Source organism: Alnus glutinosa, chromosome 1, assembly GCF_958979055.1.
Source record: "Alnus glutinosa chromosome 1, dhAlnGlut1.1, whole genome shotgun sequence".
In the NCBI taxonomy this organism is placed as follows: Eukaryota; Viridiplantae; Streptophyta; class Magnoliopsida; order Fagales; family Betulaceae; genus Alnus; species Alnus glutinosa.
Window position 1 is genome coordinate 13,344,839 of NC_084886.1, and position 26,511 is coordinate 13,371,349.

Below are 26,511 nucleotides of genomic sequence, written 5' to 3' on the forward strand. Positions count from 1 at the left end.
TTGATTTTCTCATCTAGTTTAGACAAATCCTCAGCAACAATTTTTTCACAATTGTTTTATTAATTATTTGGTAGAATTTTAGTTTGACATTTAAGTATTTTCTCACAACTACCTGTTCAAATTCTCTCAAATTAAAAAATAAAAAAATAAAAAAATAAAAAAATAAAAAATAAAAATAAAAAAATAAAAAAAATTGAGGAACCTCATCCGATCCCCAGCCTTACCCATCTCAAAACCAGAGCCCAAGACAAACCCACCCCACTCCCAAGTCCCAACAAAGAGTCAAAGATATAAAGCCCTTAAGCCCGCTTAAAACCCTCATTTCCGTCGCTCACTCACTTCCAAAGAAAACAAATGGCTCTAACCCTAACCCTAGGCCGAGCCCTCTCCGTCGCCACTCTCCGACGCCCAGCGGCGCTCTCCAAGCGCCTCCTCTCCACCATCACCAGCCAGCCTCCCATCCCCACTCTCCTCTTCCAATCGCGCCGAACACTCGCCCCCGTAAGATGTTTCCCGTCCGCGCCCCGGTTCACCCCGGTCCGGTGCCGCGTGAACAGGTCCGGCGGCTCCGCCTACTCTCCCCTCAACTCTGGGTCCAACTTCAGCGATCGGCCCCCCACCGAGATGGCCCCGCTCTTCCCCGGCTGCGACTATGAGCACTGGCTCATCGTCATGGACAAGCCCGGCGGCGAGGGCGCCACCAAGCAGCAGATGATCGACTGCTACATTCAAACCCTAGCTAAAATCCTCGGCAGGTATTTCCTTTTTTCTCTTCTCTGACTGGTTTCCTAGAATGCGTAGGAAAAGGATAAGGAGAAAATCAGACCTTGATCTTTTATTGGTAGTGTTGATATTGTTATCTACTAAGTGCTTTTGTTGGTCATGTGATTAGTGAGGAGGAAGCGAAGAAGAAGATTTACAATGTTTCTTGCGAGAGGTATTTTGGATTTGGCTGTGAGATTGACGAGGAGACCTCTAACAAGCTTGAAGGCCTGTCTTAACTTCGCTAAAATTTATTTTCTTAAAAATATATATTCACGCAGACATTAATGTATCGTAGGTTGTTATTGATTTTTTGGTTTTTCTTATTGTCGTGACAGGCTTGCCCGGAGTTTTGTTTGTACTTCCAGATTCTTATGTGGATCCTGAATATAAAGACTATGGGGGTGAGTCTTTGAGTCTTCAATTTGAGATTTTGCCGACTCTGCTTTACTTTTTTAGTGTTATTGAGTACATGATGGTATGTCTTGCCTGTAGTTTTCGAGTGAACGTGTAATGTTGGCATTCAGTACACGTATATGCATATTTCAACTCTGGTTTCTGGCATTTAGCTTTCTTGAAGTCATCAAGTTGATGACTTTTGCTCGTCTATGATTTTTGAGCCACTGCCTCCGTAAGTCAATGAAAGGGTTGGTGTGGTTCTTCAGTGAAAATACATTCTGATGGTCGGTGTGGATCACCCATATGGTTCATGTGACATCTTCAATGGGAATAGTTTTTTATGGTTGATTTGCATCTTTTACCCATATCTGAATTTTTTTACGTGTGAAGCATGACCTCAAAAGCAAAGAATATTGATACAGGTTAATCATTTTAATTTTCTTACGCCATTTATTAAGAAGCGTAGAGTCCTGTAATAAGCAAGGTCTTCATTTGAATGTAACTGGATGGGAATGAATTTTAAGTGTTTTCCATTTTTTATACATCATGAGGTTCGGATAATGGCTACCAAGGATAAAGCAGCCTTGTTTTGATGATTTGCTTTCTCTTTACATAAATAAAGTGACTAACATGGGGTGTGAATGTGTTTGTTAATGTAGTGCATGTTAATAGTTTTTTTATGTGGACAACATAGTACTGGTGGTGGTTTGTGTTAACATACTAATCTGGTAATGTCTTCCTGTCCATCTTTTGGAGGAGCTAATGAACCTTGTAGGCAATGCTTAGCTTTGAATGTAATGGGCTTATATCAAACGTCTCTCTTAACTGTTTTGCGCTTTGTGCACATGGTTGAGATGCAGATCAGGGAAGATGAAACATAATATAGTAGCATTTTTTATTCAAGCCTTGACCTGCCAGGCCTTTATGCCAGTTTAAAGTTGTGTTCATTCAGGCTTTTGACATTACACGGATATTCGTTGTAATATTTATTTTCAAAAGTATAAAGGAAACTGGGTGCAAGTCTGGCAAGGCGCAGCAAACATTTTTCATGATAAGCATATTGTTAGTGATAGCCTTTCTTGATTTTGCAATTTTTTACTAGTCCATCTTGGCAAAGCTACTAGCCTCGAAGGGGTAATGTGTAGCTTTGAATGCTAAAGGACTTGCATCAAATTTCCTCTCATTTCTGTTCTGTGCCTTTTATACATGTGGAACAGAACCATTAGAGACGATACATTGATTGTATTTTTTTCTTGTGGTGTATAGATTGCTGATCAGCAGTAGTAAAAAGTGCTATTCATTTTGTTCATTGATAATATCTTTGTTAACTTGATAGAAGTTTATGTCCCACCTGCCCATAATATCTTTGTGGTGCATATTTACTAATCCATCTTGGCAAAACTAATAGCCTCGAAGGGGTAATGTCCAGCTTTGAATGCTAACTTACATCAAATTTCCTTTCATTCATGTTCTGTGCTTTGTATACATTTGTGGAGTCACGGAATCATTAGAGATGATACATTGATTGTATTTTTCATTCTTGTGGTGCATAGATTGCTGATCAGCAGTAATAAAGCGTACTGCACTTTATAGAAGTTTGTTCATTGATAATATCTTTGTCAACTTGGTAGAAGTTTATGCCCCCCAACTGCGCATAATGTGCATGGATGTTCGTTTTTAACTTATGTCTTTCTGGAGGGGAGTTTGATATGCAATTATCCAGATCAATTTTATCATCCGAAGTATCATATACCTTGAATTTTTCTCAGGAGAAATTTTTCCTTATTATTTTTCTCCGTTCTGTGCTTGATATTATAAAAATTCCAGACATTACATATGTATAATCTAATTTGTTAATTTCTTGAACTTTTGGGTTAGAGGTTTGTTTTCCAACTTTGTTGCATCATTTGCCTCTTCTTGGAAAGGGAACCATGCTATACTTCATTGCTTGTCTCTGGTTTAATTTGATATATTCAAATACTCTACTCTTATTCATGAGGTTTAATAATCAAAATTATGCAAACCTTTCCTTATGTCGCAGCTGAACTGTTTGTGAATGGGGAGATTGTTCAAAGGTCCCCTGAGAGACAGAGGAGGGTGGAGCCACAGCCACAGAGAGCTCAAGACCGACCAAGATACAATGACAGAACTCGGTATGTGCGTCGTAGAGAAAATTCGAGGTGAAACATGGAATGTGCTCAGTCATAGCTGGGTGACATTGAATGGGGAAGATTAGCTGTGTAGATATCTTGGCAAAAAGGGAATAGCTGAGCGTCTTTTAAAAAGTGTGAATGTTGGGAACCAATATAAATGTCTTGTCATACTTGGTCCCGGAAAGTCTCCATCCAGGCTAGTTGAACTTAAACTTAAGGCAATTGATGTCGTCGTTCAGTCCATTTTCTGGATGCTGTGTGATGACTGTTCTGAAGTTTTTGTCTCTTATTGTGACAATTTAATATTTTTTACTTATGGTACCTTCCTACGGAATAACGGTGATATATGCTATGCTAGTCATCATATAACGATGGAGGATTGAAGCATTGACTGCTTTTCTTGGCTGCTTGACAGTAAGTAGCCAAAAAAGCGTTGGCAGGAATCTGAAAAGTAGAGCTGTGCCGGCGTGAACCAAGTGTTGCCTTTGGGTGTTATCTGGATCCATTAAGTAGAGTTATGTCACATTTATGTTGAGAAATTGTCCTGTATATCAGTTACACTTGCAACCAATGGTAGAAATTGTGATACGTAGAGATGCTTATGATGCAACCCAAATACACGTGCATTCATATCCGGCCCGGTAAATGTGTAGCTAAAAGATTACTTTTTTTAAAAAATAAAAAATAAAAAATTTATTATTATTATTATTATTATTTTAGCTGTCTACTTTTTTTTTTTAGAATACTTAAATTCAGTTTTGCATTTTAACCATCCACTTTCACTATTTTATTTAAATACTTTTTTTCTCTTTTCTTTTTTTATTATTTCTGTAATAATTATATTTTTAAAAATTCGTATTTTTTCAACTGTCTTTCAAAAAAAATTGTCTTTTTTCTAGTGGTTATATTTATAAAAGTTCTTCATTTTTTAACGGTTCATATTTTTCAAAATTATTATTCTTTGCTTGATCTCCCACCAAGGGAACAGCCAAGGATTTATTGAAACCATCAGCTTTTGAAATACTAGAGAAATTCCTAGTAGCAGCTTGATGAGGCAACTGGAAAGACGTTAAGATGAAGAATTCGACACGGTTCTATAGAAGCTTGACTTTGAAGAGACAAGCACCAGTAAATAATACAGGAGAAGAGAGAAAAGAGGCGTGAGTTTGGTATGAATTTTATGAGCTTCATTTTTTTTTTTTTTTATTAATTAATTTAATTGCATGCATTATTGAGCTGCATTGCTCAGCTTAGCTAAACAATATGCTCTGAAATTAACATTACGTAGAGTTTTCAAAGTAATCCAGATCTGAAAAGAAAGTAGATGAAAGCGAATGTCAGAAACAATGTTAGCCCAATTTGTGGACAAGTTTGGACTGTTGATGGCAATGATGCCAGTAAAGAGCATTCCCTTCAATGATAAAAGAGTTGCACCTACTAGAAGTTGCAAGTCGGGCAGCTAACAATGCAGTGGTGGCAACTACAATGATATTCCCATCATAATCACTAATAACAATAGCTGCCTAACAATGCAGTGGTGGCAACTACAATGATATTCCCATCATAATAATCACTAAGAACAATAGCTGCCATAGCATAATTCCATCGAATAGCTACATCAAAATTAGCCTTAATACTTCCAGGAGGCGGGGAAGACCATATGGAAGAAATTGAAACAGAGGTAGAGATCACGGTCTGCATTCCATTGTGGATGAGTTGATTTTTAGCAAACCAGATGTGGTCCATATTAACAACAACATGAGTTTGGAATTTCCAAGTGTCCTTCCATGGAATGGTAACGAGCTTGTGAAGCTTTAAGACGGCCTTAATCCAGTCAGAGATGAGTTGATTGCTGAAAACCAAAGCCAAAGGCTAATAAGAGTTTCTTCAGAGGATTCTAGAAAATGGGCAATCCAGGAGTATATGCTGTGAAGATTCTAAGGGGCCTTTGCAGAATGGATGAACCTTCTAATATTGGCTCTCACAAAGAGCAAGTTCCAGGCAATCTTCCAAAAAAGACACTTTAACCTATGTTGAAGTTTTAAGCCCCAAAGGCAGTTCCAATATTGAAGAGCAAGGGGAGGAGATCTGCTAAAAGAGTCTTGGGAAGCAACTGTGCCTGGGCAAATTTCACAGAAAAATATCCGAAGGATGAAGGGGCCCAGGTCCTTCTTATCTTGAGAGCTTAATTGAGGGGTAGTGTTTTGAATTTGTTGGACAGAGGGGGGTCAAACAAATCATTCAACAAATAGGAATTCTTGGATCTATCCAAGGGTTAATCAGATTGGCCACTTGGAATTCAGGAAGGTTCATAATGTTAAGAGTTTGGGTCGTTCTGAAGGAACCTAAGGAGAAGTCCATATATTAATATTATGGCCATTAAAGATAACCCAATATGCACCTTTTTCCACCACCTTTCTATTCTTCAACATACATTTCCAAAGTCAGGAAGATCTAGGGTTAGAAGGGTTATTGAGGAAGGTAAGGTCATTGTTAAGGTATTTGCCTTTGAGAGTTACAATCCAAAGCAAGGTGTCACAGTCCTATATCTCTGGAAGGGAAGTTTTGGGAAGAGTTAAGAAACTAACTTAGGAAGCTAATTAAAGTCGGAGTAGATTGAAAAAACAAAAGAAGACTATTGAGAGATAAGCTGGCGTCATTCCGGTGCACATGGCAGTCAATGCCTGGAGTGGGTGTTTTATGGATTACATCTGTAATTAAGTTTTATGGTTGAACACGTGGGAGTTTGTTTCAGTAAAATATTGTCGTTTTATTCTTTGGAGTGTGCGTTTTGTTTACTTGTATTGCAAGCATTAGTTTAGTCGCAATATGTTTAGACAATTTGGCTTGTGAGATTACGTTCTGTGATTTGTAAAGTTCATTGGAACTCTGGAGATTGGCAATTTCTAATTCTGCCTTATCAATACAACTACAATTTCTTCATTCATCAATTCATCTCTCCTCTCTTTTCCATTTACATTCCTATAATTCCTATTGAATTCCCATAACAGTTTAGGCAACTGTTACACAAGGGTTGATTGGTAATCATTTTGCCACCCCAACCTGGACCACCCCCCCCCCCCCCCCCCTCCCTCTTCTATTCGTTTATAAAATCCCTAGTTTTTTTTTTTTTTTCTTTTGAAGGAATAAAATCCCTAGTTGAAACACAAAGTTATAACACATGAGAATGACGAAGAGACAACATTAAAATAAAAAAAATAAAAAATTAAATAAGAGAGTTAAATTATCTTTTAGAAAAAAAAAAAAAAAAAAAAATCTACGTGTCATTTATAACGAGTCTGGCTTGGTCGCCCTCTATAGGTTTCCCTATTCGAGCCACTTAGCGACGGAACTTCAACGGCAGTACGGCTATCGCAGCCTCTCTTGTTCTCGTGCCCAATTCGGCGTTCCGTACACCTCTCTCAGCCCAACTTCTACGCCCGACTTTTGTTCAAAAGGTACAACCTGAAGCAGTGTCATCTTTATCTTCTTCTACGTGCTTATGATTTGGTACGAAAGAATTGTTGTACAATTAGTTGGGACTATATTTTTAGGGTTTCCAGGACTATTTTTAAGATTACCAAAATAATTGGCTATTTTCGACTAAGATAATGTGGTTGTAATTGCAGGTTTTAGTTTTGTTGGTTTTAAGCGAGATTCCGGAGTTCTAAGATTTTAAGTGCTGTTTCTTACTAGGAATTTGAAAGAAGCATTATTGTTGAATTTATTCTCATTTATTATCACTTCCAATGATTACTTCATCGGGTTTTTTATTTTTCTTTTTAAAAATAATTGTTCGTAGGTTTAACGTAGTAATGCTACACGTTATGTTGCTGAGTCTTGCATAGGCAACTGCTTTTGTGTGATAAGAGTTAGTGTGAATTTCAATTTTTATATAAGGCATTGATGGGCGAGGCATCAGCGATCTTGTATTGAGAAATGAAGCTTTCGCTATGAAGTGAATATGGAGATTCCTGGAAGAGCATAGCGGAATTTGGCAGTTGGCATGCAGTTGTTATATAGAAGTATAGGAGTGTATCAGTTCCTTGAAAGGTGATATTTTTTTTTCTTTTGGGTATGGGTTACTGCATTGAGAAAAAAACCAAACTTTGGGTAATTTATTCAGAGGAAAATAATTATAGTGGATTGGTGTCATATGTGGAAAAATTCTGGTGAATTTGTTGATCGTCTCTCATTCTTTACTGTTTGGTGGCGGGAGCATTGTGGTATTTAATGTTTTCTTGGTGCCCTCAACATTTCCCACCTCTTGTTTTCGGATGATACTTTGATGTTTTGCAGGGCAAATTACTTGTCAAAAAAAAAAAAAAAAGTTTTGCGGGGCAAATCTAGATCATCTTTGCAATTTGCTTTGTTTATTCCTATGCTTTGAAGTGATTTCAGGTTTGAGAATTAATCTGGATAAATCAGAGTTGTTCCCCATTGGCAATGTCAACAATGTGGAAGGTTTAGCTAGCATTTTGGTTTGTAGGGTCTCTTCTCTACCTTGCAATATCTAGGCCTTCCGCTGGGAGCTTCGTTTAAGGCCAAATCTATTTGGAATGGAATTATTGAGAAGATAGAGCGTCGTTTGGCAAGATGAAAGAAGACATATTTATTAAAGGGTGGGAGGGTGACCTTGATCAAAAGTACTTTATCTAATCTGTCTACTTCATGTCTCTTTTTCCCACTCCGATTGGTGTTGCCAACCGCATAGAGAAGTTGCAGCGAGACTTCTTGTTAGGTGGTATTGGTGATGAGTTCAAATTTCATTTGGCTAGCTAACCTAAAGTGTTGGGGGCCTGTAATTTACTTTCATTTGACTGAGCGCTTTTGGGGAAGTGGCTTTGACGTTGTGTTCATGAGAGAGAGGCCTTATGGAAGGTGGTTGTGGATTCTAAATATGGTTGCGTGTTGGGGGGGGGGGGGGGGGGGGGGTTCAAATGAGGTTCATGAGGTGGGGCTTGGAAGAATATCAGGAGGGGGTTGGGGGGAGTTTTCTAGTCACACTAGATTTAAGGTTGGAATTAGATTATGGTATGGCGTGTAGTGTGGTGTGGGGATCAGGCGCTCAAGGTAGCTTTTTCAGACTTAATCAGTTTGGACCATTGTAAGGATGCTTTAGTGGTAGATCTTTTGGATTTTTCACGTGACTCTCATCAGTGGAATGTTAGCTTTCTCAAAGTGGCTCAAGACTGGGAGGTGGATTTCTTTACCTTGTTCTTTAATTTCTTATACTCCCTTTTTTGGCATGATCTGTGGTGTGAGGATACAGTTCTAAAGGATGCGTTTCCTATTCGCTTTGGTATTGCTCGTGTGAAGGATGCCTTAGTTGCGAATAATATGGAGATTTTGGGTGGTTCTACTAAGTGGAACGTGAGTTTTGTTAGAGAGGCACGTGATTAGGAAGTAGATGTCTTTGCTCCCTTCTTCCAGGTGTTGCACTCGTCCATTGTGAGTAGAGGTCGTGCAAATAGGCTTTGGTGGGTCTCTTCCAAGAGAGGTCTGTTCAAGGTCAAGTCCTCTTTTAGTTCCTTTTCTTGCTCTAAAGGTAGTCGCTTCCCTTGGAAAAGTGTGTGGCAAACTCAGGCTCATTTGAAGGCGGCTTTTTTTTTTTTTTTTTTTCTATGGTCGGTGGTCTTAGGCAAGATCCTTACAGTTGATAATCTTAGGAAGATGCATGTTATAATAGTGGACAGATGCTGCTTGTGCAAGAGGAATGGGGAATCAACGGACCACCTTCTTCTTCACTGCAATGTGGCTTCCGCTCTATGGAATTATCTCTTTACTCGATTTGGTATGTCTTGGGTTATGTATAGAAGAGTTATAGATTTGTTTGCCCGTTGGAGGAATTCTGAAAGGCTGAAAAGTGTTGCGGTTTGGAAGATGGTGTCAATCTGCATTTTTTGGTGTGTTTGGAAGGAAATAAATCTTAGGTGTTTCGAGGACTTGGAGAGTTACATGGAGGATATTTTAGCTTTGTTCTTTCATACTCTGTATTTTTGGACGCTAGCCTTTTTGTCCCCATTGTCGCTTAGTTTTGTCGATTTCCTTGTTCGTTTTTCTCTTCCTAGTTAGGTGTTTTCTTTTGTATACTTAAGGGAACCTTATGCTTTCAATAAGGCTAGTTTTACTTATCAAAGCAAATTTCTTATACTCCCTTAGATTGGGACGGGGTGGCGAAGACAAGCTTTGTTGGGTACCTTACAAGATAGGGCTATTTGATGTTAAATCATATTATAGCGTCCTTGTTCCTCACGATAGTATTCATTTCCCTTGGAAGATTATTTGATGGAATTAGGCTCCCTTGAAAGTGGTTTTCTTTTAACGGTCGGTTGCTTTAGGGAAGATTTTAGCCATGGATAATCTTAGAAAGTAGCATGTCATCGTGGTTGATTGGTGATGTTTGTGTAAGGAGAGTGAGGAGTCAATGGATCAATTTTTAGTACATTGTAAGATATCTAATGCCCTGTGGAGTACCATCTTTAGCGTTGTAAGGTTTCCGTGGGTTGTGCCTCATCGAGTGGTAGATCTTTTTGCTTGCTCGATAGGGTTTTTTGGTAGAAGTTGGAACAGTATTATATGGAAGATGGTTCCGTCTTGCCTTATGTGGTGTATTTGGAGGGATAGAAATGATTGGAGTTTTGAAGACAGTGAATGGATGGTAAAGGAACTTAAGGATTTTTTCTTTAAGACTCTATCACTGGGCAACTGCCGTGGACTTAAACATATCTAGATTTCATGTTTTTCTTATGTTTTTTCTTCCATTAGTTAGGGGTTTCTCTTGTATACTTCTTGTATGCTTGGGTTGCACCTTTTGCGCTTTATAATGAATTGTGTTTACTTATAAAGAAAAATTATTTAGATTTCAGTGGGGTTTTCTGAAGAAGGTTATTAAGTAGCCCCCCGTGTTGGAATGGTGGGTTTATACTTTCTTATCTTCATTTTTGGATATTCTTGACTCTATTAACTTTGAAGTTGGAATTCTTTATGGATGCTTTTGCTCATGCTCTGTGTACCTGAGTGTCTCTTTCTTTTAAATACTATTCTACTTATAAAACTGAGCATGGGATGAATTTGATGTTGTTTATACTTTATATAGATAGCTGATTGACTTATCAAAATATATATATAACTAGCTGATTGATGCACTAATGGCTTTAAAGTCTTTGAGATCTCCTTTGATGGCATCATGTCTTTTGCCTCTTTGAATTTTTTTTTTTGGGTCTAGCACTTGATTGTAATTTTTCAACCATTGTGTTCTGTACAGTAGTTAGAGGGCTTGAAACTTGTGAAGCTGTGTGGATCAGTGGCTGAAAACTTGCTTGACATTGACATATTACATCTTTGGTCTTGGGGTTGCAGTGATATTCACTTAGAGACGGCTTTAAAGATCTCAAGGTTGCAGGAGCTGACCATTTATGTTTACCTTTTCCTGTTTGGTTACCAGGCTGAATATACTCCATACTGTATTTGAGCACTGGAATTTTTACTGTAACCAGGATGAGCAGATCTAGTTGGCTAAAAGAAAAGGATGAAAAAGGTAGTAGGCACTATTGTGATGAAGGAAGTGCTGCTCGGACAAGGCCTTTCAGCATCGAAGAGATTATGCTTAGAAGGGAAAACAAGAAATTGTCAGAAAATGTGGAAGAGGTAGCTGCTGAAGTAGGGAACATATCAAGGGAAGGAATTATTGAGGATGTTTCTGATCGTTTTGAATCTGAAAGGGGCTACAAAGAAAATAAAGACACTTTCCCTACGGTGGAAAAACATGTTTCTGAGAAATCAGTGAAGGTAAGTTCCAGAAAAAAAGAAGAGAATAGTTCCATGAAGAAAGATGCTGTAGTTAAGGGAAAGGACAGAGAAAGCTGTGAGTCAGATACCAAACTGAAGGATAAAAAGAACAAAGATTTGAGCTCTGAAGCGAAACTAGGAAAAAATGACAGACAAATACATGGTAGAAGAAAAGATAATGAGTGGTTAACTGATGATTCTGCAAATGAAGCTGATAAGAAGCTTTCAAGAGATTTGGCCTCTAAAGATAGACATGCGGATAGAAGTAGAGGAAAGTCTGAAAGAGAAAGCAAGAGAAAATATAGAAATGGGGATGATGAGAAAAATAGAGACTGGAACACTGTGAAGAAACATGATCAAGGGAAACATCGTGACTTGGATGTTTCGGAGAGAAGAGAGAGGAAGGAATTATCAAAATCACGCTTTGAAGAATCAAGGTTGAAAAGGAGACGTTCAAGGAGTCAAGAACGTGAGGCCAGAAGTAGAAGGTCCAATTCAATATCACCAAGGGCACACAAGCCTAAATCTCATCATGGCGGGGAGCACAGAGAGTTTTCCTCACATTCTCTTAAGGATAGGTCTGGAAGACAGCATTCTGATATTGACAGAAACAGAGTATCAAGTAATGGTTCGAGTAGCCATTATCAGCGACATGGAGGATATACAAGTAGGCTTGGTGGCTATTCACCAAGGAAGAGAAGAATTGAGTCTACTGTTAAGACCTCCTCCCCATCTAGTCGTTCACCAGAGAAGAAAAGTGCTGGATGGGATCTCCCACCCGTGGGAACAGCTGCCATTTTTTCTGGTCCAGTTACTTCTAATGCTCAGTCATCAAACCAGGATGTAGCCTCAACTGTAAATGAGATTGCTAATGCTGTTTCTGTTTCTTCAACGGCAATGATGTCTCTTTCTGGGGTGTCTAATGCTTTGTCAACAAAGACGAATGCCCCAATTGATTCTGTTCAACTAACTCAAGCTACCCGGCCTATGAGGAGGCTTTATGTAGAAAATATACCATCTTCAGCCTCTGAGAAAGCTGTAATGGAATGCTTTAATAATTTTTTGCTGTCTTATGGTGCTACTCGTGTCCAAGGAACCCAGCCGTGTTTCAATTGTGTTGTAAGTGTCACTTTTTTTTTTCTTTGGACATAACATTTCATTCATTTCATGCAGGTTAGCATGATAAAGAACTCTTGCCTTACCATATTTAATTGCAGATAAACAAAGAGAAAGGCCAAGCTCTTGTAGAGTTTCTTACACCTGAGGATGCCTCTGCAGCCCTTTATTTTGATGGCAGTTTCTTCTCTGGGTCCATTGTAAAAGTTAGACGACCCAAAGACTTTGTTGAAGCGGCAGTAAGAATGACTATCCTACCATCTCTTTCTCATTTTCCTCATTTCTTTATTCCTTTTCTTTTGGCTGCTTGTTTTATCTTATCTGTTGAATCTATCGAAGTTTAAATAATTGCTTCATGGTTTTGCTTAGAAGAAGTTTTCTTGTTACTTATTTGTCAAGTGTTCTCGCTAAAGCATTGTTTTATTGGCCTAATAAATGTCTTCTGGGTGGTTATGTGAGCTATATTGGAGTTTTCTTATTTGCGAATCTTGCATTTCAACATTCTCTAATCTAAGAGCATGTCAGTGTTCAACTCAATCATACTCTTAACGAGGCGTGGACCACTAGTGGTGGTTGAACTTATAGTCTTCAATGGCTGCAAGGGAAGAGAAGCCAATTTTAGCCAAGTTCATCTCTAATTTAAAAAATGCATGAGGTCAAGGATGGCCAGAAGTCCAAAACTGAGCCAAGCACCCAAGCATTAGGATTGCGGTGTGGTGTGGTTGTTTGGAGGAGGCTTGGTGATGTCTAACCAGTCAATCTTGACCTTAAGCCAAACTGACTTGGAGCTTGGAAGAAGGGTTCAGAGGCTAATTGTAAGTCTACAGCCTTGGAAGCAACTCAACTGTGTACGAAGTTTGGCGTCTGGCCCTTCAGATTGATGTATTTTGTGGTGTACCACAATTGCTCTTTGACAATTGCTCTCTCAAAGACTTCTGAGAACTAACTCAATAGAAATTATTACCTGTGGTTCTTGCCTTTTTTAGCCAAAATTTAGTCTGGAATATTTGGTAGTGAAGGACCCAATTTTTCCTGTTTTGTTATTAATCGAAAAATACATTTGTCAGAAGCTGAGTGGAAATTTGTGGCAATATGTGTGTTAGGAAAAATATCTGATGGCAAAGTCATGTCTGTGAATGACACTGGTATACGAGTGTTATGATGTCAAATATTCACCAAAATAAAGAAAATTTTTTATTCATTACATAACTGATTCAAAAGGCAGATTATTTGGAGTATAGGGCTGGAACATTTGAGTGGTTCGTAATGTTACCATTAGTCAGTTTCTTAGATCTTGTGCATTGGTAGAATGGTCTTGTTGATGTGGTGCATGTCTACCAGACATAGGGATATAGCATTCATTTTAATCTTTCTTATAAATTCTAGCCTCTTCTGTAACATATATTGCGTAATTAATTCATTTCCGCGTATATTGGTGTTCTTGACAACTGAACAATGTACAGTTCGTGAATATTGAGTTAATAATAATGCAGGTATGTAGTTGTAATGCATTTGTACCACATGTAACGTTGGGGCTAATAATGTATATTGTTAGCTATCAATTACTCGAGGAAACCATCACCTAGAAATAGGTTGTACCACTGCTTCTTGTTACTATTTTTGTTTCTTGCTGAGCAATTTACAGTGATAGGACTCAAAGCAGCAAGGCCACTATATCTGATTGGGACTGTAAGCTACCTTAAGGTGTGAGCCTCAAGTGTTAGCAAAATTTTTTCTTACTAACAAGTTTAGAAGAAGTTTCATAAGATAGTGAACTGTTTTCATCATTATAGAATTGTGATCCCTTACTTCTTTGACTAATATTGCCTTGCAAATTCTTTTATTTTTTTGGGTCATTGGTGTATAAAACTTTGACCCCAGCATCATCCTCCCTTTTATCGCTTCCAGTAGCCTTAGCTGCTATGATTTGGTGTGTTTGAAAATTTGAAAGTTCAAGATCAGAATGTCATGTATGATTAGGAGCCAAATGGAAACATATCAAGATAGTTTAGCTTTGGAACTTTAACACAAAGGCCTCTCACCACCTCTGTCTCTGTCTCTGTCTCTGTCTCTCTGTCTCTGTCTCTGTCTCTCTGTCTCTCTGTCTCTCTGTCTCTCTCTCTCTCTCTCTCCTCCTCTTTCTGGATGCGTGAAAGATTGATCCTAAGATGATGCAAATGGGCAACTAGTAGCCTTTTGTGGTTTTTTTTTTGGTGGGGGAGGGGGGGGGGGGGGTGGATAATTACTAATCCTTGAAAGGGAAGGTTCTGATTTTGACTTTTTATATGGTGCATGGTTAATTTTGATAGGTTCCTTATTTATTCTTGTACCTTGGAAGCAAACTCAGATTGCTTGTCAAATTTAACACTAGGAACTGTTACTGTAGCTTCAAGAGTTTTCTTTTGCACATGGAATGATCTATTTGTCCCGTTATGTGAGCCTTTTCTGACTGCCATGTTGGAATCTCTTAAATAGGGTGTTTATGTTGCGTATATCGTAATTCACGTTCAGGATGGTGATGAAGCTGACTCCTAAATAAGAAGATTTCCAGGTGTAGTGACAAATTTGATGTGCTTGCAGCTTTTTCTTTTCTGGTTGGTTGGGTGATTGGTCTCAGCTATTAAATTAGTAACTTATGTAATACAATTTTGCTTATGAGATGTAGTTCTTTTAGGATATCTGCTCTCATTCTCAGTGGAGATATCTGCACTCTGAATTTCTGCATTGCGGTGTGTGACTTCCAGTTCCACTTTTTGCTAGCACCAGTGACTGTAGTGTGCCCATAGGTTATCATCCTCCTGACAGTTGTGGTTGCACCCAAAGTTTATAAGTTAGCCTCCCTTTTACAAACCTTGTAATCTTCCTTTTTTCTTGAAATATCTGTTATGTGGGTGGAATATTCTTCTCCACATGGTACAAGAATATTAAATGAGTAATCGAAGTCCCAGGAAAGGAGGGATTTTAGGCTCTTTATATCCTTCTCTTGTTTAGTTGGCATGTTAATGGCCTAAACGAAATTTATTGATGACCTCCTTTTTCATCTCACATTAATGTGTTTAAGATGAAAAGATGGAAGTGATCCAATGTTCTATGGTCAAAGAAGCCTTAACCTAACTACACAAGATTGTCTAGCTAAACTATTCTATGTATTCATCTCTGTGTAACTCCATTTAATTTTGATAAATGAATTAATTGCAGGCCTTTCTATTTTCTCAGGCTCAACATAAATTCTGGTGTCATTTTTCTTGTTCTTGTACTGCCTTCAATTTTAACCAAATCACCTGTCCTTGTTTCTGCTGTCTTCTGTATTTGTTGCATGCTTTTATGTTAATAAACCGATCTTGATGAGATTTGTTCTTTCATTATATGGTGTCTTCTCTATAGTCTCTTGAATGCATTAAAGCAACTTTCTTATGTAGCCCTTATAACCCCCAGTGAGGATATTTATAGGGTCTTTGTCTGAGGAATGAATTTGAAGGAATGTGTTGCAACCAATTTGCTTTATGTGAGGTGAAGTACCTCAGTAATATGGTGAGATGCCGATTAAACCTAGACCGAGAAGTATGACTCCTTGTTTTAATGACTTGAGATGTATTAGTTGTTCCTCCAGTTCTTTGTTTGTTTTGGTGTTGTTATCTGTTCCTTGGTTTGAACCCCTAACGCATAGCTTACTGTTATCTAACCCAAGTCTACTACCAGCTAACCGGAACCTGAGGGAAAAAAAAGAGGCTTTGTTTTCTTTTCAGAATAGCTGCTTCATCATTTATGGTTTCATTTTCTTGGCTTTCCTTCATCAGACTTTAATGCATCATCCATCAGTACTAGCTTTTTCTGACGGTATGCCTCTAGGAATTTCTGATCTTTCCTAAGCATAGTCTCCTACAAATTTTATCTGTGAGTACAATATTAAAGCCTTCATGGTTAACGTTCACCTTCAATAATTAATACATGCCTATTATAATCCGGAACTCTGTGTATGTAACTTTTCTTACACTATTTTAGGATTCCTGTTACAAATTCTCCTCTGTTTCTGTTCATACATCCCTGACCACTCCATTTAAATGCTCTTCATCATGTCAATATATGTGGTTGATTCTCCTTTTGATTTTGATAAGCCACTGAACTACTTGTAAGTACTTGACACCTGCCCTCTTTTATTCCATGTTCATTAGCATTTTGTTCATATGTTCTTGTGGAACAATATTGTTAACTGGATTGCACCATCACTGCCAATATGTTAAGTTTTCGTGGGAATACATTTTCCCATTGAGCTTATTCTATATGTTTCGGCAGCTTCTCTTACTTCAGATATTAAACTTCCTAATGGCAGATTGGATTTCAGTTTACCCTGCTGCAAAATGTGGCTTGGCACTTATTATAGAGAAGCCATGCCCATATCTGTCAACTTTGATGAAGAAGCTTCATATCAAATTATAATGATGCTTGGAAACATTTAAATGGAGCAAAATGATTCGTCCATGTAATGTAGTGAGAAATGGTAGTTTTCTTCTGGTTCTGCTCAGAGTAAATATTCATAACGTAATGCATTGACTTGATGATCAGTATAGAGAAGTAACATTCATAACCCCTTATGCTAATCTGGGACCTTATGTGATCATAACTATTGCTCCATTGCCATAGTGCTGATTGGTACTGAATGTTTCAATGCGTTTATCTGGTTGTGCATTATGCATCAGTATTTAGGGAATGTGTCACAAGATTCATGCTTTTAGTTGTCATTTAATTTTTGGAAGTTGACAGTGAGTATTTAAGAATTGTGCCAACCTTTCAATCTTTCTTAATTTATTAGTATTCTGTATTTTTTATTTTCTGCAGCTTCATTTCTGTCATGTTTGCTTCAATTAATAACGATGATATGTTGTTGGTTTTCTATCCTTGTTGGACATGCTCTGAAATACATGGGATGATTGATTAACTCATAGTATTGAATAACATGAATATTAGATAGAAGCCCTTAAATAAAAGGGCAGATTTCGGATATCGAACAACCATTTTCACCATTCTATTTCAAGTTTTAGGTGTTTATTCATAACATTTCATCATGGAATCTGTACTATGAGATTACCATTGTTGGGTTCCCCCCCCCCCCCCCCTAAATTGAAATCAACACATTGTGCTGACTGTTTCAGATTTTATGACTTCATATTGTCTTCCTTTTCTTTTCAATCTTCATAAATTTAGCATGATTGTATTTGATTAAGTTATTCTATGCCCTAAACAGAAGCTATTATTGGTTCAATTAGCACTTTATACTGCTGCTTTGCAGTTTCTGAGGTATATTGTGCTTATTATCCATGTAGCAGGTTTTCAGACAGTTGCTATTTTCATGCAGACTGGTCACCTGGAGAAATCAGTGGCTGAAGTTGATCCAATAAGTGATGCCGTGAAGGATTCACCTAACAAGGTATGTGTATGACACTAGTAATATCAAAATAACTGCTTTTGTATTAAGATAGCGGTAAAGTAAGGCAGCCATATGTTACTTTATATCGATTCACTGCTTAAATATCGTTATCTCTTTTAGAATTTCTTTTGTTTCCTATTCTGGTTGGACTTCCTATCTTTTGGTGTAAATTAGCTTTTTGTTAGATAGTGGGAGAGTATCTATGCCCTTCTTTTCAGTTTGAGTATCTGCGTGCTTTATTTTTATGCTTCAAAGTTGTCTTCGGATTGAAGATTAACCTGGCTAAATCGGAATTGGTTCCAGTTGATAATGTTGAGAATGTGGACGGGTTGTATGGCATTTTGGGATGTAGGGTTTCTTCTTTGCTTATGAAGTATCTTGGTTTTCCGTTGGGGGGATTGCTTTAAGGCGAAGTCTATTTGAGACGGTGTTATTGAAAAGTCAATTTTCCTCTTCCTATGGGTGTTGCAAACCATATACAGAAACTTTGACGACATTTCGTATTGTGGGGGGGGGAAGGGGGGCCTCAGCGAAGAATTCAAATTTCACCTGGTAAGTTGGTTCAAGGTTTGCTTCCCGATTTATGAGAGTGGATTGGGGGTTCGGAACTTGCAAATGTAACCGTGCTCTCATAGGGAAATGGTTATGTCGCTATGCTCATGAGAGAGAAACTTGGTGAAGAGTTGTGGTGGATGCTAAATTTTGGCAGTGCGTGGGATGGGTGGTGTTCAAATGAGCCTATTGGGGCATATGGGGGGGGGGGGGTTATGGAAGAATATTAGGAGGGGTTGGGGGAAATTTCATTGTCATACCAAATTTGAGGTGGGAGTTGGCTCCAAGGTTAGATTCTGGCATGACCTGTGGTGTGGGGATAAGGCCCTGAATGAAGCCGTACCAGATTTATATGGTATTGCTTGTGGAATGATGCCTCTGTTGCGGCCCGCTTGGAACTTTTTGGTGGCTCTAATTAGTGGAACATTAACTTTGATAGAGCAGCTCATGATTGGGAGGTGGCTATCTTTGCCTCATTCTTTAGCTAGTAGGAGACGAGTAAGTGAAGACGAGCCTTTGGTGGACCTCCTCCCAAAAAGGGTTGTTCAATGTTATATCTTTCTGCAGTGTACTGGTTCGTAGTGATGGCTCTCCTTCTCCTTGGAAGAGTATTTGGTAGATTAAGACTTCTTTGAGGGTGGTTTTCTTTGCTTGGTCGGCGGCCCTAGGAAAGATCCTTACCATAGACAATTTTAGGAAGTGGCATGTCATTGTAAATGATAGGTATTGTATGTGTAAAAGGAATGGGAAGTATGTGGACCATCTTCTTCATTATGAGGTTGCTTGCTCCTTATGAAATGTCTGTTTAGGTACGTTGGGCTGTCTTGGGTTATGTGTAGTCGAATAGTCGACTTATTTGCTTGGACTACCCATAGAAGTCGGAGTGCTGTTGTGTGGAAAATAGTGCCTCTTTGCCTCTTGTGTTGCCTTTGAAGGGAAATGAATGATTGAAATTTTGAGGACCACGAGAGAATGTTGAAGGAGCTTGAGTCTTTTTTCTTCTATACTCTTTTTCTTTAGATAGTTGCATTTATTTCTCCCTTAATTCTCAGTTATCATGATTTTCTTGTTCTTTTTTCTCCTTCTAGTTAGCTAAGTTTTTTCTCATCTACTTCCTGTGCACCCGGAGCGCCTTACGCTTTTAATGATATTTCAATTACTTGTAAAAAAAAATTATTATTCACTTCATCCCAAAATAAGCTTCTTCCTTTCTTTTTTTGGGATGTCTAAAGTAAGTTTGCACTTTCCAAAAGTGGAAGCACTTCTTAATTTTCCTATATTACCCTTGTCTTTAAAAGAAGCAAACGAGATTTTCATTAAAAGTCATGGCTACTTCTAATCTAGAGGTAAGGGCATTTTGGCAAGATTACTGTTTAAATTGTTGTATGGTGCAGTGATGTCTATTACTTTGCTTATTACATGAAAAATACCTGCTTGCATTTCCTCGCGATCTCATCTCACTGTAGGCATGGTTTAGGTCATTTTCCTGGTAAATAGTGCATTGGTCCTCATCAGTATCTTCCAGGCCTTGTTTCATCTGTTTTTGTAGCTGTAGTTTGGATCCTCTTCTACTTATGAGATTATATGTATTTTCACAAATTCTACTTATAAAACATATATATATATATTTATTTATTTATTTATTTATAAGGATGTCCTTGAGTTCATATTTTCCATTCTATTATTCAGGATGTCCATGATCGAAAAATGAATAAAGCTGAAGTATTCGATGGCTGTGACTGACTGCTTGCCTTCACATTATTGATTGATTTCTTAGAAGTTCTGGATTTTGGAAGTTAGGTTGAGTGTTCTTGTTGTTTCTATTTGGTGTCTCTTTGTATATTTCCCATGTTACTAAGGCTTCCTCCTTTTTTATTTCTCCCCCTTTTCAAGAATTAATTAAATACGAAAAAATTGCTCTTTTGCTGTTTCTTTAGGAGATGGTGAGTTCTTCAGTCTTTGATGAAGAGTTTAATGAGGTGGGCAGACCAAGTCTATAGGCCCTTTGTTTGTGGGGGCTTGTTTACACTGGCCAAGTATTTTGGGTTTATAACCACATATCTTTGTTTCTTTGGAGATTTTCCAAGATGGAGTGCATCAGGGCCTCACTAGGGTTTTGGCAAGAGGAAGCCTAATGCCTTAAAAATAGAAGAGGAAGTCTAATCTAGTGTAACTGTAGTAAACAGACATACGACATAAAAAGATAGACAAGCCAAATGGTTGTTGGAGCAAGCAGGCTTAAGGGTGATGGATACTTGTGAACTACGTTTCTACGAGTGCATACAAAATAATACGGGAATCCACTGGAGTCATTGCACAAAGTTTCATTTTTAGTGAAGCTTTTGGTTCAAACCAGAAGAGTTTCATAACTTGGTTCTGTGTATATGTGGTGTGAAGTATTCTATGCATAAATGCGATAAATTTGGTGCATGTGCAGTCACTATTATACACGGTTACCTGCTTCATATCACATAGTCCAGTTTCCATATACCAACATGTGCTAATAGTAAACTAATGTTAATATACCTAAGGGTCACAGTTCAGTACTTTCATACTGAAGTGATGTAATTGTGTAATGTTTTGAGGACCACGAGACGTCTTTTGAGGAGTTGAAATCTTTTTTCTTAAACACTTTGTACCTTTGGACAGCTGGTTATGTTTCTCCTTTAGTGATTAGTTTTCATGAATTCATTGTTCCTTTTGCCCCTACTACCTAGCGCGGCTTCTCTTGTATACTTCATGTGTTGTACATGGGGCATCTTACACTTTTAATGATATTTCGATTACTTATAAAAAGAAACAACTGCATAATGGATTTTTTCAAAGTTTTGAACAGAACTTTTCCTTGGTTTAACCTTTGTGTATATGTATTTTTGTTTTTTAACAAAAAAAGAAAAAAAGAAAGAAAGTGTTTTTGTTTTTTTGTTTATCCATATCATTAGCACTAAATGTAATTCAATAAATATTCACTCTCGAATGAATCCTGTTATGTTATAGTTTGAGTTGGACTTTTATCCTCTTCCTCTGTATTTTTGGGGTCACATATTTGTTGTGGAAAGATTCTGCTTGATGTAATTGTCCAAGGTACTCTTAACGATTTATGTTTCTACGCAAGAGCAGACTCCTTTCCCTGTACTTTGAAGGCAGGTGATGTCTTTTTTTTACCTCTTCACTTGTGAGTTTTACCTAGGGTCATCACCATTATCATTAGAACTGGGAAAAGTATTAATAGCATTACCTATTGCCCAAATTACAACTAAGGTTCTTTGTTGACAATGATATACATGTTTTAAATTTCAAGAGGGAATCGCTTATCTGATTTTTATTTTTTATTTTTTTAATCTGTACTTCTTGCCATTTTATGTCTTAGTTTCCTCAGGATTTCACTTAGTTTTTTTTTTTTTTTTTTTTTTTTTTTTTTTTTTTTTTTTGCCCTTAATTTGTCTGAATCTGTACTTTTTGTTCATGGTGCGATGTGCTACTTTCCCTGGTTAATATTGTGGATATGTTTCTTACTATCCTTTTTCTTTTTTGTGTTGCTACAGATATTTATTGGTGGAATTTCAAAGGCTTTTTCATCAAAAATGGTAATATGTTTCAAATGTTTGTATCTTTGATTCATTATAGATAGCATTTCCTTAAATGACATGCTCTTTTTTATATCCTCATTTCCAACCAAACCCTCTTCCTTTGTTCCTCTTTTCGTTATCATTTTCCTTTATAAATGGGATCTCTTTAGTGATTAGGCCTTTATCCTGCATTCCAGCTTATGGACATTGTTAGTGCCTTTGGACCTTTGAAGGCCTACCACTTTGAGGTAAATGAAGAGCTTGGCGAACCATGTGCTTTTCTGGAGGTAATACAGCCTGCAGCAGCTTGTACCTCTATAGTTTTGTTTCTGATAAATGCTTTGCAATAAGAGGTTAAACCAGTGTCTGCTTGCACAAATTTGTTTCTTATTTTGAATGAGATTTGCTTGTCCTTGTGGTGTATTGCAGACATTCTATAATACCATTCAGTCGAGTTTCTCATAATGTAAATTGGATCTTTATGATTGATTATCTATAATCACTGTTTCTGAATGATTTGACATTTCTAGTATTTACTATAACTATTGAAAATTATTCTGAATTATTTGATATTTTCTACATTTACAACTATATGATAGCTCAATCCTTTGACTTAACATTGTGTTCTCTTTGTCCCCTCCTCCCTTCCCCCTTTTTATGTTGCCATGCCATTTGTGAGAGGGCTAATTATGCATAAGGCCTATGATTTTGGGTGCCCAACCTGGTCAAATCTCATTTTAATCCTTTGACTTAACATTGTGTTCTCTTTGTCCCCTCCTCCCTTCCCCCTTTTTATGTTGCCATGCCATTTGTGAGAGGGCTAATTATGCATAAGGCCTATGATTTTGGGTGCCCAACCTGGTCAAATCTCATTTTATAGTTGACTTTCAGGAAGAGAAGTTATCATCATCATTATTACTATTATTATTATGGTTAGGATAAGAGAAGTTATTATCAAATAGTGTTTCTTGTTAAAGTGAAAAACTAAGACCGAATTTTAGTTTAGACCTGAGTATGACATTTGGATTGAAATACTCAATACCGGAGACCTCTGGAGTACTTCTAAATACTTTATTCTAGATCTTACAAAGAGATCTGGTACTAGTTTGTCCCTGATAAGCTGTAATACCTCTAGAAGAGCTCATATTTATTGAAAAAAAAAGAGAGCTATTAGCATCTTTTAGACTTGAAAATTATGTGAAGTGGTGTTGCCTACTTGCCTTTATGAAAATCTGTTAGTATCTTTGTTGGATGTGTCATTATGCTTGTTATGTGTTATTTACCCATCATAAGAGTTGGCATTCTTCTGAATTCTATCTCTGGTTGGTTGCCCATAAGAATGGTTGCCTTTTCACCCCGAAAATAATTATTTTGATATCTCTTATGTGTGTCCTGTCTATATAATAAGTACACTTTCATTTTTTGTGTCAAACACTGACATGCATGCTCATTGGAGACAGTTTTAAGCTGCAGAACCTGCATTGAAGCACTTTTTCTTTTTTCTTTTTTGAAGCTTCAATTTTTTTTATTTTAGTTTGCCATGGCTTTTCTCTCTTTCCAATGCCCATATCAGTGACTTCATTTACTTCATTTGTTGGTAAGTCTGATGAAGGAATGCACCCAATGTCAAATGAACTGTATTTAAGCTTGATTTAACTCTTCATCACTTAAGTCTGTATTTAGTACATTGGTTTCATGTCTATGACAAACATATGTTAGTTGAGCATCAGGACCACTAGAATCTTGACAGATGTCAAAAATTGACTGTTATACTCTTTTTGTTATAAATTGCTCTATTCAAGTTTTGGATTTCCTTTATATAAGTAAAAACACCCTTTCTGATGACATTTTCAGTTTCTTATGACTTATTTATACTGCATCAGTATGTAGACCAATCAGTTACTCTCAAAGCTTGTGCTGGTTTGAGTGGTATGAAATTGGGAGGGCGAGTACTGACTGTAGTTCAAGCTATTCCTAATGCATCGTTCTCGGTACTTTATCACCACCCTTCTCCCAGGAAAAATTGAGATGCAATTTCTTAAGTACATACATCCCTTCCCACCCCCCCTCCCCCCCCCCCTCCTCTCTCTTTGGCCCGTTGGAGGCCCGTGGGGTATGTGGACTATGTAATGGGGGAGCTAGTCCACTCTCAGTATATTTTCTATTTACAATATTCTACCTCGAGATGTGTTCTGACCCAGAGAAGAACATTTACTAGGAAAATGCTGGATATTCTCTTTGCCATGGAGTCCCCGATCATGCAATGCCACTTCTCAAACAGCCCACACAAGTACTAAAGCTTAAAAATGTGGTATGGCTTTTGCGGTGTCTACTTAACTCATTTTCTATAATTGGGGATTTTTTTTCTTCCTTTTTTTTTGCGGGGGGGGGGGGGGGGGGGGGAGCTTATCTAATCTAGTCTGTTTTCTTTTTGCCAAATATCTTTCCTAGAAATTTATTCTGGGTCAAATTAATTATCATTTTTTTTTTCTATGTGATTCAGTTCAATCCAGATGGTCTGTTACCACTGTCCGAGCAAGATGTGGAAGAAGTTCTGGAAGATATACGGTTGGAGTGTGCAAGGTCTCTGAGAAAACTTCTTTTTTTTTTTTTTTTTTTTTTTTTTTGAATTTAGGGCCTGTTTTGTTATTTTTCAAAACCAGTATTCTATTATCAAATTCATAAAACAGAAAGTAGTGCTGAAATGGCTTACGATTTCAGAGAGTTCTTGAGAACAGCCTATTTTCAGATAATATCAAAATGATGTTATCAATTGCTGGCTATTCTTCTCCGTTGAGGAAAACCCTAACCATTGAAAGCAATGTTTCTAGTTTTTCTTCTTTACCACGAAACAAATCCTTCTCTTTTGGTCTTTTAGATACTCATATTTATATCAAATTTAACTGTCCTGCAGATTTGGCACTGTTAAATCTGTTAACGTTGTCAAGCACAGCAACAGTCTTATCACCACCTCAGAAGCATGTGAAGTTATCAACAATTCGGAATCTACTGGGACCTGGCAAGACTTGCTGTGTGATGACAAAAGGGCAGAAACAGATGCTTCTTCAAGAATAGATGTTGCCTATGAGCCCAGGCAAAATAGCATCGCAGATTTTCCAAGTGATGTCAATGAACTTAAAGAAGATGAAGGTGTGAAGGGGAATTGCTTTAGTGACAATAAACCTGCTGATGATCTTGGAGAGGATAAGTCATGCCAAATGGGTCAGCTTGATAGTAACATGGTTATTGAAGATCTAGGCTGTGAGAATGTATCAGATGGTGTCCCCGAAGAACTCCCGAACCAGCTGAACGGCGGTCAGAAAGATCAATTGGAATGCCATGATGACAAGGTTGCTGATATTATTCAAGCGAAGGACGTAACTTTGGATGACGAGTTGATGGCCGAAGATCGGTCAACTTTGGATAAAGCTGATAGTAAGTCAAAGGAGGCTTCTGCTGGATTGGATGGCAGTTTGGCTATGGAATCAGATGTTACTGAGAGGGGTGACAATGAGAAACAGAATTGTGATCTTGGACATGTATTTGAGCCGTGGTGTGTTTTTGTGGAGTTTGGAAGAACAGAAGCCTCTTGCACGGCGGCACATTGTTTGCATGGGCGGCTTTTTGATAACCGGATTGTGACGGTGGAGTATGTTGCTCTTGATCTTTATTGGGGAAAGTTTCCTAAATGAATCCTTTTGGATTGCTAGTACTGGTTACGATTTCCAGTGCCTTAAATTTCCACAAAAATACCAATCTGACAACTGGGTCCTCCCTCGGTACACATTTGTTTATGAATCGGGTCCGGGCTCAGTCGTTGGTTTCAGTTTATAAAACAATTTCAAAATTTTGGAGCCAGCTAGTAATACATGTAAAATCTTGACCGTGGCCCCAAGCATGAGCTAAGGAATGCGAATCAAGTGAAATCTTATGAAAATGCTTCATATTGGCCTTGTCTAGAAGGGTGCTTGGCTTTAGCTAGTTGCTGGATGCTGCTTGAGCATCTGAGATGGATTTACATGCTGAGTTTCTTTGTTACCATTTAGAAAGGATGATAATGTTGGATTTAATAGCCCAAATGAAAAGATGTAGTTCCTCGGATTTATTTGATTTTAATTGCACTACTTTCAAAGTTTCAATGAACGGAGGTAGGTGCGATTTTACACCCAGTTGTCTTCCTGTGCAGAAATGATATCATATTTTCTTGATAAAAGAAAACCCAGTTCCTTAATGCTTTTCGAAATTTAAATATGGATTTATGCATGAGAACTGTGTCGAGGGAATGGCCATTTTGCTTGTATGCGTGGCAACCAACAGTGTAATGTACTTGAGTTAAATGGCTTATCCATTAATAAATCTGAAGGCCTCCTGCCATGGAAAGAGCATCATGCTCAACCTTTCAATTGGTTGGGGCTTTTCTGTGGTTTTGATGGAAAAGAGACTGAAATATAATAATATCTTGCTTTGTCTTGCCTTCGAGCATGATTATGGTCAAAACTACAACAAAACCTTCTATCAGTACATAAAGTGCATTAATCTTTGCTTTGCACACCATTCTCACCATCGGTTTTAGCTTAAGAATATTAGTTGTTCTACTTTTCTACCTCTTTTGACCAATACATGCAAGGGTGAAGCATTTTTAACTTCCCATCATCTCTGAAATGCTGATTAAGTTTAATTTTTTAGTTGCGGTAATTGCCATGTGGCAGTGCCATTTCTGATTAGAATGAAACGTTTGTTCGCA

General features: G+C 37.7%; 2 protein-coding genes and 1 long non-coding RNA gene across 8 annotated transcripts; all 3 read left to right on the forward strand.

Annotated features, from left to right (window-relative positions):
* Window positions 1–301: 301 nt before the first annotated feature.
* On the forward strand, window positions 302–3,659 carry LOC133873510 (multiple organellar RNA editing factor 2, chloroplastic-like). The gene is made up of 4 exons (XM_062311223.1): window positions 302–755; window positions 893–990; window positions 1,101–1,166; window positions 3,203–3,659. The coding sequence occupies exons 1-4, from the start codon at window positions 355–357 to the stop codon at window positions 3,343–3,345; spliced, it is 708 nt and encodes a 235-aa protein (XP_062167207.1). The 5' UTR covers window positions 302–354; the 3' UTR covers window positions 3,346–3,659.
* A 2,955-nt stretch (window positions 3,660–6,614) lies between these two features.
* LOC133873519 (splicing factor U2af large subunit B) lies at window positions 6,615–25,932 on the forward strand. 6 transcript variants are annotated; one of them, XM_062311258.1, is made up of 11 exons: window positions 6,615–6,772; window positions 7,117–7,367; window positions 10,582–12,224; window positions 12,323–12,460; window positions 17,575–17,646; window positions 21,744–21,785; window positions 21,965–22,054; window positions 23,651–23,758; window positions 23,986–24,078; window positions 24,271–24,350; window positions 24,682–25,932. In XM_062311258.1, the coding sequence occupies exons 3-11, from the start codon at window positions 10,815–10,817 to the stop codon at window positions 25,457–25,459; spliced, it is 2,811 nt and encodes a 936-aa protein (XP_062167242.1). In that variant the 5' UTR covers window positions 6,615–6,772; window positions 7,117–7,367; window positions 10,582–10,814; the 3' UTR covers window positions 25,460–25,932. The 6 variants fall into 6 exon arrangements, with proteins under 6 accessions (XP_062167242.1, XP_062167226.1, XP_062167219.1 ...); XM_062311242.1 differs by having other exon boundaries at window positions 7,215–7,367; XM_062311235.1 differs by lacking the exon at window positions 7,117–7,367.
* On the forward strand, window positions 12,471–16,569 carry LOC133873561 (uncharacterized). Its single transcript, XR_009901130.1, has 3 exons — window positions 12,471–13,925; window positions 14,697–14,772; window positions 16,552–16,569. It is a non-coding gene; the product is annotated as an uncharacterized LOC133873561 (long non-coding RNA).
* Window positions 25,933–26,511: the final 579 nt, after the last annotated feature.

Bases quoted from the DNA above. Each gene is read 5' to 3' on its own strand.
- LOC133873510 (XM_062311223.1), top strand. From the start codon at position 355: ATGGCTCTAACCCTAACCCTAGGCCGAGCCCTCTCCGTCGCCACTCTC. The intron at 991-1,100 runs GCCTGTCTTAAC...TTGTCGTGACAG, and splicing joins GACCTCTAACAAGCTTGAAG to GCTTGCCCGGAGTTTTGTTT. The intron at 1,167-3,202 runs GTGAGTCTTTGA...CTTATGTCGCAG, and splicing joins TGAATATAAAGACTATGGGG to CTGAACTGTTTGTGAATGGG.
- LOC133873519 (XM_062311258.1), top strand. From the start codon at position 10,815: ATGAGCAGATCTAGTTGGCTAAAAGAAAAGGATGAAAAAGGTAGTAGG. The intron at 23,759-23,985 runs GTACTTTATCAC...AACATTTACTAG, and splicing joins TTCCTAATGCATCGTTCTCG to GAAAATGCTGGATATTCTCT. The intron at 24,351-24,681 runs GTCTCTGAGAAA...ACTGTCCTGCAG, and splicing joins ATACGGTTGGAGTGTGCAAG to ATTTGGCACTGTTAAATCTG.